The 13,135-nt window shown below is 57.4% G+C and overlaps 1 protein-coding gene across 2 annotated transcripts in view; it reads left to right on the top strand.

The window, feature by feature from the left end:
• Window positions 1–13,135, top strand: part of CHD5 (chromodomain helicase DNA binding protein 5) — a 60,872-nt gene that overhangs the window by 33,790 nt on the left and 13,947 nt on the right. For both annotated transcript variants that reach the window (XM_041773131.1, XM_041773130.1), the window contains exons 19-33: window positions 200–341; window positions 1,526–1,657; window positions 3,850–3,967; window positions 5,225–5,349; window positions 6,416–6,647; window positions 6,805–6,915; window positions 7,264–7,436; window positions 8,041–8,215; window positions 8,620–8,712; window positions 8,922–9,010; window positions 9,300–9,433; window positions 9,827–9,971; window positions 10,354–10,513; window positions 12,528–12,607; window positions 12,861–12,978. In XM_041773131.1, coding sequence (XP_041629065.1) covers window positions 200–341; window positions 1,526–1,657; window positions 3,850–3,967; window positions 5,225–5,349; window positions 6,416–6,647; window positions 6,805–6,915; window positions 7,264–7,436; window positions 8,041–8,215; window positions 8,620–8,712; window positions 8,922–9,010; window positions 9,300–9,433; window positions 9,827–9,971; window positions 10,354–10,513; window positions 12,528–12,607; window positions 12,861–12,978 — 2,027 coding nt within the window. The remainder of the gene's footprint in view (window positions 1–199; window positions 342–1,525; window positions 1,658–3,849; window positions 3,968–5,224; window positions 5,350–6,415; window positions 6,648–6,804; window positions 6,916–7,263; window positions 7,437–8,040; window positions 8,216–8,619; window positions 8,713–8,921; window positions 9,011–9,299; window positions 9,434–9,826; window positions 9,972–10,353; window positions 10,514–12,527; window positions 12,608–12,860; window positions 12,979–13,135) is intronic.

The following is a 13,135-nucleotide window of genomic DNA, read 5'->3' as shown; positions in this document are numbered from 1 at the left end:
TTCAGTGGTTAGGGTTGGGGCTGCCCGAGTTCTTGCACTGTCCCCAGTAACTTGCTGGGTGACTCCAGGCCTCCCCTGGTCTCCTGTAAATTGTGCTGGCTGGAAGCCCCTGGCCTCCCTGCAGAGCAGAGTGTTCTCTCAGGGACTGTTGTGCCCTGGTGTCCAGACCGCCTCTCCTCCCCTCCTCGCCCTGCTGCAGGAAGTACTACAAGTTCATCCTCACGCGGAACTTCGAGGCACTCAACTCCAAGGGGGGTGGGAACCAGGTGTCGCTGCTCAACATCATGATGGATCTGAAGAAGTGTTGCAACCACCCCTACCTCTTCCCAGTGGCTGCTGTGGTAGGTCCCTATGGCCACCCCGTGGCCACTGTGGTAGGTACCCATGGCCACCATGGTCAGGGCATGAGGCTGCTGCCGTGTGTTCCTTTTGCCCACTGCAGTGTGTATCCACGGCTGCCACAGTGCCCCTGGCTGCTGTGGCAGGCCCTCTGCCCTCCACCCTCCCCGAGTATGAAGACTTAGAGGTGACATAGGTCCTCTTTATGCCAAGTTTCTCTATTACTACCTCCATCCATTGCTCAGGCAAGCCCTCTCCTTTCCTTGCCCCTTCCTTATGACCATAAAGTAGTGGGGGATAGGGAGGCACCCCAAGGTCTCCTCCAGCCTCAGCATCAGGGGACCCCAGGTTGATCTGGTTGTGCTCAGTCACGCAGGGGGTCAGGCAGGCCTGAGTGGTGCCCCGGGTGATTGTGATATGCAGCCCTGGGTGAGAAACTAGATCCCAGCCCTGTGATCTCAGCAAAGCCAATTGTTCTTCTCTGAGCCTCGACTTTTTCCTCTCTAAAACGGGGCAATAGTACCTGCCTGAGAGTGAAGGCCAGATGCAAAAGTGCACGTGAGGTGCTCTCACAGGGAGCTTGGCATGGCTGTCCCTGTCACCACTGTCACTACTATTCTGGTTCTCACTGAAACCCTCGGCAGTTTAGGGAACTCCCAAGGGGAACAGACAGATGCGTGCGAGGTGTGGGGGGCTGTCCTGTGGGTGATCTGCCCTTGAGGCAACCCAGGTCACTCTCACCACTCTGGCACAACAGGGGCTTTCAGACGGATGTAGGTCCTACCCAGCTGGGGTTCAGGGTTGGCCTGGCCAGGAGGTGCCCCACGGTGACGGCGGAGACTAGGCATAATTCCTTCTGGGAAGCCGGCTTAGTTTAAGACTCTCATCTGCCTGCTTCCTGATGTCCCTGGCATCTTGGTGGAGTGCCAGTAGGGGGAGACGGAGGGCGGGCCAACACAGCTGCGCTCTGCCTGGGAACACTGTGCTGGGAGGGGACCCGTGAGATGCATGCCCTGGCCGTGAGATGCGTGGCCCGGCTGCTTCTGCTGAGCCTGGCCTGACCCTGGGCTCGGGCTTTGTGCTCAGCCCATTACTGGGCCTCTGTCCATCCCTGCGGGCCTCAGTGCAGAGCCAGAGAGGAGAGGGGATGCCTCCCCCAGTGCCCCACCTTCTGCTGTGTCTGCAGGAGGCCCCTGTCCTGCCCAATGGCTCCTACGATGGCAGCTCCCTGGTCAAGTCTTCAGGCAAGCTCATGCTGCTGCAGAAGATGCTCAAGAAGCTGCGGGACGAAGGGCATCGTGTGCTCATCTTCTCCCAGGTGAGCTGGCCCTGAGTGGCTGGCTCACCTCTCTGCCTCCCCCAGCCTCAACCACACACACTGCAGAGGCCATCCCTGCTAGCTGAGAGCACAACCCTCTGGCAGCCCCCAAGGCCTGGTGCTGTTCCCATGTGAATTGCATGTCAAAAGCCATTCTGCTGTGTCCTGGCCTGACGTGGCCAAGGAAAACGGGCTGGGTGCCAAGTTCTAGGCACCCAGGGCATGTTGGCTACAAAGGCCAGTGTTGTCCTCACCACCCACCCCTTCTGGCCTGTTCCTCTCCAGGCAGTGAGCCCGCCTTGGTGTCCAGGCTGGGACGACAGCCCTAGCCCCTCACCCCTGCAGTCTGACTTGTCACAGAGGGGCAGCCTTGGGACTTGTTTGGGAGGAGCCTGCATGGGGGCGGCTCTGGGAGGCCATCTCCAGCACTTATAGCATTGCCTCTTGGGTGGTCAGAGGCACACTGCAGCCTCGGGGGTCTGCTGGTTTGTGGGCCCTGTTCTTTCATTCCTCTGGTTGCATTTGTGCTCCATCAGACTTTGTGCTCAGCATGGGGCCTGTCCCTGTCCTTGAAATACCCACGGTCCAGTGTGAGAGATGGAGGTAAAGAGATAGTTACTTAGTTCTGGGGTCTGTAGTGGAAGTCATAAGAACGTTCCTGTGGGGTCCTGGTGAAAATGCTCCTGTCTGGTGAGGCTGAGCCAGGCCCCTTGCTCATGGCCACAGGGTAGGATGTGTCTCCTCTGTGTATTAAATTCAACTCATAACAGCTGCTCCTGCCTGCAGTCCCCAGTCCCATCACGAGCCCACAGGAGGTCAAGGGATTTGGGGAAAGCTGACTAAGCCTGGGTCTGTGCACTGGGCTGGAGACCATCCAAATTCCTCCAGCCCCCTGCCAACATAAGACAGGATTCTGGGCTGAGGCCTCAAGGGACCAAGATAGAAGGAGCTGCAGAGGGAAAGTACCAGAGACAGAGCCTTCCCATCTGAAATGAGCCTACAAACTTCACCTCTGAAACTCATGACAAAACTGGACGTTGAGATGTCCCACAGAACAGTAAGTAGAATCCAAATGAAAGGAATCCTAGAATAGCCTGAAAAAGACTTCAGACAAACATGTTTAGGATCCTCAAAATTGATGGAGTTAATAGCCTCCCATCAATCAAAAGAAATCAGTTGAGCACAAGCAGGAAAAAATGAAACAAGAATACTTGCACAGGAAAAGGATCTGCGTGGAACTGAAATAAAACACTTCCAGATTGGATAAGCTCTCAACCTGGTGAAGGCAATGCTGAGGCATGGGACCCAGCCCTGTGGGATCTCCCCAGAATATAGCTGAGAGAGAGAGAGAGAGAGAGAGAGAGAGAGAGAGAGAGAGAGCTTAGGAATGAGAAGTTGCACGGAGGATCCCTGGAGAGGCTCCTGTAATCCTCTGACAGCCGCAGAAGAAGTAGAGAAAACAATGACTAAGCTGGACTCAGAGTTTGCATAAGGCCCCAGGCCCATCATGGGGAAATCACATCACTTCAGACTTACTACCTACAAAGGAATGATGATCAGACTGTCCTCAGACTTCTCAGCAGCAATAGGTGACAGGAGACAAGTGCAAATTTGCAGTACCCTGTGGGAGTAGATTGTTTTATATCCAGCTGAACTATCTCTCAAGAATGAAGGGAGATACACAGGGGTATGGGAGCCCAGAGGGGCTGCCTTCCTCTTATAAGGGGGAGCAAAACCAGGGAAGACTTCACAGAAGAAGTGCTGTTTGAATTCCCTAGGCAGTAAGGGAGTGGGCATTCCAGGAGGAGAGTCCATGTAATTTGAGATGGCTGGGGGTATGATGGAAGCATTGAGAAATGAAGCGCAGGTGGACTGGGCACTAAATCCTGTAAGCCTGGAATGCCAGAGCAAGGAACTAGGACTTTCTTCTATGAGTTAAGGGCAGGGAGACTGCCTCATGCTCAGACCTGTGTTTCAGGCAGATGGCTGTGGGGCTGGCATGGGGATGACTGTGGCTCCAGGGGTCGAGGTGGTTCTTCAGAGAGCCCCATGTCTGGTCTGCCTGGGTCCTGCCTGCCTCCTCACTCAGCACGCTGTTCTATCTTCCCCCAACTGTCATGGGGTCCTTGCCCACGGCCCCATGCGGTTCCCTGCTCTGCGGCAGCCCCTCAGGCATACCATGTCCCCTGCAGATGACCAAGATGCTGGACCTTCTGGAGGACTTCCTGGAGTATGAGGGCTACAAGTATGAGCGGATTGACGGTGGCATCACGGGGGGCCTCCGGCAAGAGGCGATCGACAGATTCAACGGTAGTCCTGCCTCATCCAGGGTTTTTGTTTTTGTTTTTTTTTAAGATTTTATTTATTCATGAGAGAGAGAGAGAGAGAGAGAGAGGCAGAAGGAGAAGCAGGCCCCATGCAGGGAGCTGGATGTGAGACTTGATCCTGGGTCTCCAGGATCATGCCCTGAGCCAAAGGCAGATGCTCAACCACTGAGCCACCCAGGTGTCCCATCCCAGGGGTTCTTGATTGGGATCCCATGTCTGCCTTTTCTCCCAGGCTAGGCTCTTAGCCAGGCCACCCAACTGATGTTCAGATTAGCTTCCCCTCTAGTGGCTGAAGAAAGCAAACCCATCCCTAGATCCTAACAGCTGCCCCTTATTTTTCAATGCTGAAAGGAATTCCATGGAACCTCTGGGGGCCAGCTGGGGTGCTAAGGGGCCCACGAGGTAATACCTGTTCAGGACTGAGAACCAGACAGGGAGGAAAGTACCACCTGTTACTAGATGGAGCTGACCACCGAGGGTCCGGCTGGTACCTGTGGGCTTCTGGTCCTGACACCAGATAAACACCAGTCATGAGCAGAGCAGGGCAGAAGCTGCCATCGTAAAACACAGCGGGAGGGATGATGTTGAGCACCTGCTCCCTGCGGGCTGCTTCCTGGAGTCAGGGAGGAAGAGTACACCAACATACTCCCAATCTGCTCTCTTCCTTACCTGGGAAGGAGAGGCGAGGTACGCTTGCTTGCTCTTCAGTGAAGGACACAGTGGAGGGGGGAGTGGTCAGGTGACCCAGGGCCTCTTTAGGGGCAAGATTTGCAGCAAGTAATGAGCTGTTTCCCTGGGGCCTGTGGCTGTCCCCTGCTTTCCACCGTCAGAACAGAGCTGGGGCCTCACTGCCCGGATGCCCAAAGGATGAAGGACTGAGCTCTGCAGGGCTGACCTTCACCAGAGATGTTCCCCGTGTTTGCTGGCTATTTGTAGTTTGTTCTTTGCCCATCTGGGCTTTGAGAATCAACTTCCTTCTCACTCTGGCTCCCTCCTGTTGGGTCAGGACTTGGCACACCTGGGGGCTAAGTGGGGCTCGAGTGGTGCTCTGTGCCCACCCTGGGCCCCCAGCCTCTTCCAGCGTCCCTGGCAGCTATGGTGGTTGTTGTCCATGGTGGGGTCACAGTTCCTGGCATCCCCCTCCCCTCTCGTATCCTCGCCTGCCCTGCTCTCTGTGGCAGCCTGGTCCCTCCCTCCCCTCTCTGACCCCATGTGCACCAGCACCGCCTCTTTTCTTCAGCCCCTGGGGCGCAGCAGTTCTGCTTCCTCCTCTCCACCCGGGCGGGTGGCCTGGGCATCAACCTGGCCACAGCGGACACAGTCATCATCTACGACTCGGACTGGAATCCGCACAATGACATCCAGGTCTGTGGCCCTGACACCAGAACCCTCTCCGAGAGCCCCTTACTATCCCCTGGTTCTGTGAACTTTCCATCCCTCACCCTCAGACTGTTTTGGGGTTTCATGTCCCCCAGGGCCAGCCTCATGGAGTCCCAGCCCCAACAGGGGCCCCAGGAGGTGAGTGGAGGCTTGCCCCCACAGTTCTGGCTCCCTCACTGTACAAAAGAGGAAACATCTAGAGAGGGCAGGCATCGTGTCCAAGGACAACAATTTAATTTGTGTGCCTGATAACCCCTGGTCCGTCCCATCACTCTTTGGAGCAAGGCCATGGAAGGATATAGGAGGGAGTCCTGGGGCCCAGGGAGAGCCAGTTTAGGAGGAAGAAAGGGAAATAGAGTTAGGAGGACAGCCTGTGGGAGAAAAGATGAAGGAGGGAGCAAAAGGGGCTGCTGAGGAAGGCTGGGAGGGTTGGGGGTAGGTAGGAGTTGTGGGAGTAGAGACATACGCTGTTGTCGCTTGGCTACCCCACCTGGGGCAGGGATGGATTCACACACATGCTGAGTACATGGGGCACACACATGCACACACACTCATGTCTCATGTGCATGAGTACCTATGTGTACCTATGCACAGTCACCTGCACAGATGGAAGTACACTAGGGTCGCATCATTACAACATGTAATGCACGGAGCCTCAGGCAGTCCTCATAGCACCTGGGACAGCTTTGCGGCCTTGCTGCCCTCCCAAGGCGGCTCTGCAGTCCCATTAGTGGCTCCCTCCAAGGGAGTTGCAGCCCCATCTCCCTATGATGGCCATAAGAGCCCCACATGGCTTCAATATATCCAGCACCTGGGCTCTACTGCCTCTGGTGTACAGCCCTGCCCACCTGCTGCCATGCCTGGTTCTACCTGTGCAGGCCCCCAGGAGACTACCCTGATGCATGCACTCCATGTGGTCACACAGCTGTTCCATGCAGAACATGCCCATGAGCACATGTCCATACCCCCTCTCCCCATGAGATGCCCGGCCCTGCACCCCTAGCCTAACCTTTGGCTGAGCCCCAAGCCCTGAGCTGCTGCTTGCCCCCAGGCCTTCAGCCGTGCCCACCGCATCGGACAGAACAAGAAGGTGATGATCTACCGCTTTGTGACTCGGGCCTCAGTGGAGGAGCGCATCACACAGGTGGCCAAGCGCAAGATGATGCTCACGCACCTAGTGGTGCGGCCCGGCCTCGGCTCCAAGTCTGGCTCCATGACCAAGCAGGAGCTGGATGACATCCTCAAGTTCGGCACAGAGGAGCTCTTCAAGGACGATGTGGAGGGTGGGTGTCCAGGGTGGTTGGGGGTGTGGCCTGGCCCACCCCACCCCACAGCCTCTCTCCTCTGTTCCCTGTCTCCTGGCCAGGGTGGGCAGGGCCAGTGTGGCATCTCTGGGCACTGCCCCCGCCTGGCCATGCAGCCCCTCTGACTGTCCTACAGGCATGATGTCTCAGGGCCAGAGGCCTGTCACGCCCATTCCTGATGTCCAGTCCTCCAAAGGGGGAGCCCTGGCTGCCAGTGCCAAGAAGAAACATGGCAGCACCCCGCCAGGTAGGGGCTAACTCAGCCTAGCTCCCAGCTCCTCCTGCACTCAGTGTGTCTGGTCCTGGAGAGAAAAGGTTTCTCCCCAGCCTGCTGCTCTCTTTCTGTGTTTTGTCACACTCCCCTGGCCGTCCCCACCGGCCCCTGCTTTGTGTAGTCACCGACTGTCCGTGGGCAGGCAGTGGGGCTGTCAGGGGGCAGGTTCCACCCTGGCTTCCCCCTGCGGCCCCTGCTGGGGGCTGAGAAGGGCCATGGTCCGGAGCCTATTCCTATGAGGTCCTTGCGAGGGATCCGGAACCCCCCCCCCCCCCCCCCCCCCCCCGTGAGTCCCTTCACTCTGCACCCCATCTGCCCCAGGTGACAACAAGGACGTGGAGGACAGCAGTGTGATCCACTATGACGATGCGGCCATCTCCAAACTGCTGGATCGAAACCAGGACGCCACGGACGACACGGAGCTGCAGAATATGAATGAGTACCTGAGCTCCTTCAAGGTGGCCCAGTACGTTGTGCGCGAGGAGGACGGCGTGGTAAGCCTGAGGCTGCGGCCTTATCCCCGCCCTGCCCCTGCCCTGCCCCCCTGCCCTGCCCCCACCAACACAGCCCCGCCCCCGCCTCCGGCCCCGCCCCCGCCTGCCTCTGACCCCGCCCCCACCGCCCCGCCTTGCCCACGCCTCCCCGCCCATCTCCACCCAGCAAGCTTATCCCCCACGGAGGGCCAGCCCCTGGGTCTCTCCTGAGTGGCCTCTCCACTTCCTCCTCAAGTCCCACCGCCCTCGGTGCGGACTCTGGGTACTAATTATCATTTAGGAAACAAGGAGCCTCCTGAGGGCAGGGGTGTGGCTTATTCAATTTTGTACCCCTGTGCCTGGTGAGGCTAGGAAATACTTAATTGGTGAATGAGTGAATGAACCAATGAATGAATGAGTGAGTAGACAGCTGTGACAGGGGCAGGATGAAGGCCATTTGCGTCTGGGGTGATCACAGTGTCGTCCTCGAGTTCCCAGAGGGTGAGGTGCAGTGGAGGCAGGACCAGGCTCTTAGGAGGCAGGGGTGCCCACTGTTGGCCCCACCCCTGAGCCACGGGGCCTGCAGGTCCTGCCCTCACCGGGGCCCCTGTGTCTGTGTGTCTAGGAGGAGGTGGAGCGGGAGATCATCAAGCAGGAAGAGAACGTGGACCCTGATTACTGGGAGAAGCTGCTGCGCCACCACTATGAGCAGCAGCAGGAAGACCTGGCCCGCAATCTGGGCAAGGGCAAGCGCATTCGCAAGCAGGTCAACTACAACGATGCCTCCCAGGAGGACCAGGGTACGTGGCCCCTGCAGGCAGGAAGCCTGTGGATGCTCAGAGTAGGGGCTGCACTGGGGGACGCCAGCCAGGGTGCAGTGTGTGGGGCTTCTTGAGAAAGGGAGTTTGGAGCAGGTGTGGGCTTTTGGTAGTCCGGACGAAGTAGATGGATAGTGGTCCAGTGACTTTAGCACTCTCACGGTGTGACCTTGGGCAAGCCTTGGTTTCCCCCATCTGTAAGAGAGGGTTGATCATGGGATGATGCCTTGGGATCTGGTGCAGGGCCGGTGGGATTCAGTAAGCTCTCAGGAGGTCCCCGGGGGGCTATTTTCATGGTCACTCCCTGCTTGGCTGGAGTTTAGGGGCTTGGCACAGCCCTGGGTGTGAGGGGCTCACTCTGCACTTTCCCTCATGGTCCCTCACAGAGTGGCAGGACGAGCTCTCAGATAACCAGTCTGAATATTCCATTGGCTCTGAGGATGAGGACGAGGACTTTGAGGAAAGGCCAGAAGGGCAGAGTGAGTCTGGGACCCAGACCTATGTCCGGGAGCTGGTGGTCAGCCTGGAGTCCCTTGGGGTCCCCTGGGAGTGTCAGGATGGTCATCCATCCTTTGGAAGATGTCCTGAGGGGTCCTGCTGTCTTGGGGTGAGTTGGTGGGCGGGGTGGGATGGGGGGGTCAGGACACCCCGGGCTCCAGTGAGGTGTTGTGATGGGGCTCCTTCCCAGGTGGACGGCGACAGTCCAGGAGGCAGCTGAAAAGTGACCGGGACAAGCCCCTGCCACCTCTTCTTGCCCGTGTGGGTGGCAACATCGAGGTGGGGCCCGCCTGCACACCACTTACCCACTCCCCTTCCCCCTCCTCAGAACAGAGAGCTCACCCTTGCTACAGCTCTGGGGTATGGAGTAGGGGTGGAGGCAGGAGGGCGAGGGGCTTGCCCAAGGTCGGAGCTGTGTAGAGGTGGGGCTGGGACACACCTCTGCCCTCTGGGTCCTGCCCCAGCCAGGGGCCTCTCTTCTGGGCTCCTCCCTGCCTCCTCCCCTCCAGATGTCTTTCTTTCTATCCCTGGATTGTCTGCTCCTGCACCCCGCTCCCTGCCCACCCAGGTGCTGGGCTTCAATGCCCGGCAGCGGAAGGCCTTTCTGAACGCCATCATGCGCTGGGGCATGCCCCCCCAGGACGCCTTCAACTCCCACTGGCTGGTGCGGGACCTCCGAGGGAAGAGCGAGAAGGAGTTTAGGTAAAGGTGGTGGCCCAGGGTGTGGTTGTCTGCCCTAGAGTGGGCAGGATCCACGGGGCGAGCCACAGGGCAAGCCACGGGTCAGGATCCATGGGTCATGCTGCATGACCAGACCTCGGGCCGGCCTTCTGGAGAATCCACTATTGTCTGAGCTCCAGACCTGGCAGGGCTCATTGTAGAAAACACTGACTAGCTCCCCCTGAGCTGGACCAGATCCAGGGCAAGGGCTGTCCTAGGAGGTGCCCTTCCCAGGAGAGGTGCCCTCTGACCTTCTATGGAGGCCTATCCCGTAGGCCTAGCTGGGAGGCCAGTGATGGATGATGGTTCCAGCCAGGGGCTTTGCTGGGGGTCCTGCCAGCCTCTCAGAGGGTCCTTGCTGGCTTCCCATCCCAGAGCCTATGTGTCCCTCTTCATGCGGCACCTGTGTGAGCCGGGGGCTGATGGTGCAGAGACCTTCGCGGACGGTGTGCCCCGGGAGGGCCTCTCGAGGCAGCATGTGCTCACCCGCATCGGGGTCATGTCACTAGTTAGGAAGAAGGTGGGTGAGTAAGTCTTGCCCAGGCCTTTCCTGGTGGCCCCCCCTGACCCTCGTGTGCCCCCTGGGGGTCAGCGGGCAGAGGGCAAGTGCCCGGCTCAGGACTCGGAGTCAAGCTGGAGGGACGACTCTGAGCGCCTGTCTGGGTGGGGATGGGGTGCTGGTGGAGATGGCAGGTCACAGGGCAGAGGACACACAGGGAGCCGGGGCTGGGGGTGGGCCTGCCATAGAGGTTTGCGGTCAGAAGTGCATCTGGCTTGACCAGCCTTGGAGGGAGGTGGCATTCACCCCAAGCCTGGGACACCCCCTGTTCCAGCAGCACCCTGAGGCCCTTTGGTCTGAGCTGAGACCATCCCCCTCTCTCCTTCTCTGCCTCCTGCCCCAGGTTCAGGAGTTTGAGCACGTTAACGGGAAGTACAGCACCCCGGACTTGATCCCCGAGGGGCCCGAGGGCAAGAAGCCAAGCGAGGTCATCTCCTCGGACCCTAACACGCCAGTGCCTGCCAGTCCTGCCCACCTCCTGCCGGCCCCACTGGGCCTGTCAGGTCTGGGCTCCAATGACCAGGGGGGAGGGCACCTGGGTCTCGGGAGGTGGCAAGGCCCTGGGAGATCCTCCCTTCCCCCCACCAGCTTCTGCCTGCAGATCCATCTCTCTTCTCAGAGTTTTTCATTTTCTTTTCTTTTCTTTTTTTTTTTTTTTAAGATTTTATTTATTTATTCATGAGAGACACAGAGAGAAGTAGAAGGAGAAGCAGGCTCCCTGCAGGGAGACCAATGCAGGACTTAATTCTGGGACCCCAGGATCACGCCCTGAGCCAAAGGCAGACGCTTAAGCACTGAGCCACCCAGGTTCCCCAGTTTTTCTTTTTAATGGCTAATCACATACCATGACACTCAGTCTTTAAAAATCTTACTATTCAGTAGTTATTAGTATATTCACAGGATTGAATTGCATCTGATTCTGGAATGTTTTCGTCCCCCAGAGAAAAACCCATACCTGTTAGCAGTCATTCCTCATTCCTTTCCACCCTAGCCCCCGGCAACAGGCAAACCTTTGTGTCTGTGGGTTTGCTTGTTCTGGACCTTTTGCGTAGATGCAACTGCATCTGCCCTCATCCTCTAGCATGTTTAAGAGGTTTATCCATGTTGTAGGGTACGTCAGAGTTTCCTTCCTTTTAATGGCTGAATAATATTCCATTGTGTGGATGAACCATATATATACATTTTTAAGATTTTATTTATTCATGAGAGACACAGAGAGGCAGAGACACAGGCAGAGGGAGAAGCAGGCTCCATGCAGGGAGCCCGACGTGGGACTCGATCCCGGGTCTTCAGGATCACACCCTGGGCTGAATGCAGCGCTAAACCGCTGAGCCACCCAGGCTGCCCATGAACCATATTTTTGTTTATTCATTTGTCAGCTGACAGATTTGGGGTTGTTTCTAGTTTTTGGCCAGTGGGAATAATGTGTCACTGCGAGCTCTGTGGCTATGAACATCTGTGCTCAAGTGAGGACACATCTCTTCGTCGCATTTCTCTTGGGGCTGTAGCTAGGAATGGCGTTGCTGGATCACAGGACGTAACATGTTGAGGAATTACCAGACTTTTTCAGTGGCCACATCATTTTACATTCTCCCCCACCACGTAGGGTGATCCCGGTTTCCCCACATCCTCACCAAACATTTGTTCTCTGACCTTTTGCTTCTAGCCATCCTAGGAGGTACAAAGTGTCTCTCTGTGGTTTTGATTTGTGTCTCTCTGACAGCTGGAGACATTGAGAATCTTTTTTCATGTGCATCTGGGGCATTTGTATATCTTCTTTGGCAAAATGCCTTTTCAGATCCTTTCCTTTTTTTAATGGGTTATTTATCTGAGTGTCTTTTTGGTGATGCATGTATTTATTTGGGCAAAGCATCTTCTTCCCTTGGATGAACCTCGGAGGCCTGGCACTGCCCTACCGATGCCCAGGTGACATATGAAGTCTGAGACACTTTGCCTCCAAGGACATGCATCCTGCTTCTGGGCACAAGTGTCCCTTTGGAGTGGACAGTCCCTTTGGAGTGGACAGGCCCTATGCGAGCCCCGTTTGCTCATTTATGATGTGGGACAGGATAGCGCCCACCTCCCAGGCTTCTCTGAGTATGAGAATCACCGGCACTTGGCAGTGTGTTGAGAATCAGCTCAGTAAGAGAAGTCACACAGCTTGTCAGCCAGCCTGAAAGTGGGAACCACATCTAGCTGTTCTGGCTCCAAGGCCAGCCTCCACCCTCCTCTCCTCCCTGCTTTTAGATGGGGGCCCTGCTGAGGGTAGCCCTCTCCAATCAGCCTGTGGCTTTGGCCCCACTGGGCCCAAGGTCCTGCAAAGATCCCCATGTGTGCAGGCTTAGACTGGGGTCTCTGGCTCACTTGGTTTGCCTGTCCTTTTCCTGGAGGCACCTGGCCCAAATGGAGCCTCCTGAGGCCAGGCCCTAGCTCTCCTCTCTGGCACCCCCATTTCCTGCCCTTTACCCCCTGCCTGCTCTCGCCCACCTGTCTCACTTCTTTCCTTTGATCTTTCAGACAAAATGGAAGCCCAGCTAAGCTACATGGATGAGAAGGAGCTGGGGGTGCAGAAACCAAAGAAGCCCCCAGAAATCCAGGTATGAAAGATGCTGTTGTCTGGGCCCCTGGTGGGTGTGGGTTGGGGGTTGGGTCTGGGGACTGTCTCAGCCCTTGCTTGGTCAGCTGGAACCAGGCCTTCTGGCTCCAAGTGTGGGCCTCCAGGTCTGGGGGAGCAGGTTGGGAGCACAGATGGGAACCAGGAGAGTGGGTTCCCAACCCAGTGCCTGTCCTCTGCCCCTGCACACTGCGGAGGCCCCAGGCCCTGCAGCATCCCTAGCCTGTCCTCCCCAGGCCCTGCCAACTGCCCTGGACAGAGTGGAGGGCGAGGACAAGCATGAGAGCTCAGATGGCAAGGAGCGACTGGAGGAGACGGAGAAGGCCCCGCCATCCCCAGAGCAGCTGCCAAAAGGTGTGGCTCCCCACAGTCACTGCCACCCCTACCCCCAAACCAGAGTAGCCTCTGGCCTCAGCAGCCTGGGCTCAGAAGAGGGCTGCCAGACTACACTCCACTCTGCCTCTCCCTGACCGGGTGGTGGGCTCCATCCTAGTATGATAGGATCCCCAGG

Source organism: Vulpes lagopus, chromosome 10 (genome assembly GCF_018345385.1).
Source record: "Vulpes lagopus strain Blue_001 chromosome 10, ASM1834538v1, whole genome shotgun sequence".
In the NCBI taxonomy this organism is placed as follows: domain Eukaryota; kingdom Metazoa; phylum Chordata; class Mammalia; order Carnivora; family Canidae; genus Vulpes; species Vulpes lagopus.
The sequence above is the reverse complement of the archived record's forward strand: the minus strand, read 5'-3'. Positions and strand labels throughout refer to the sequence as shown.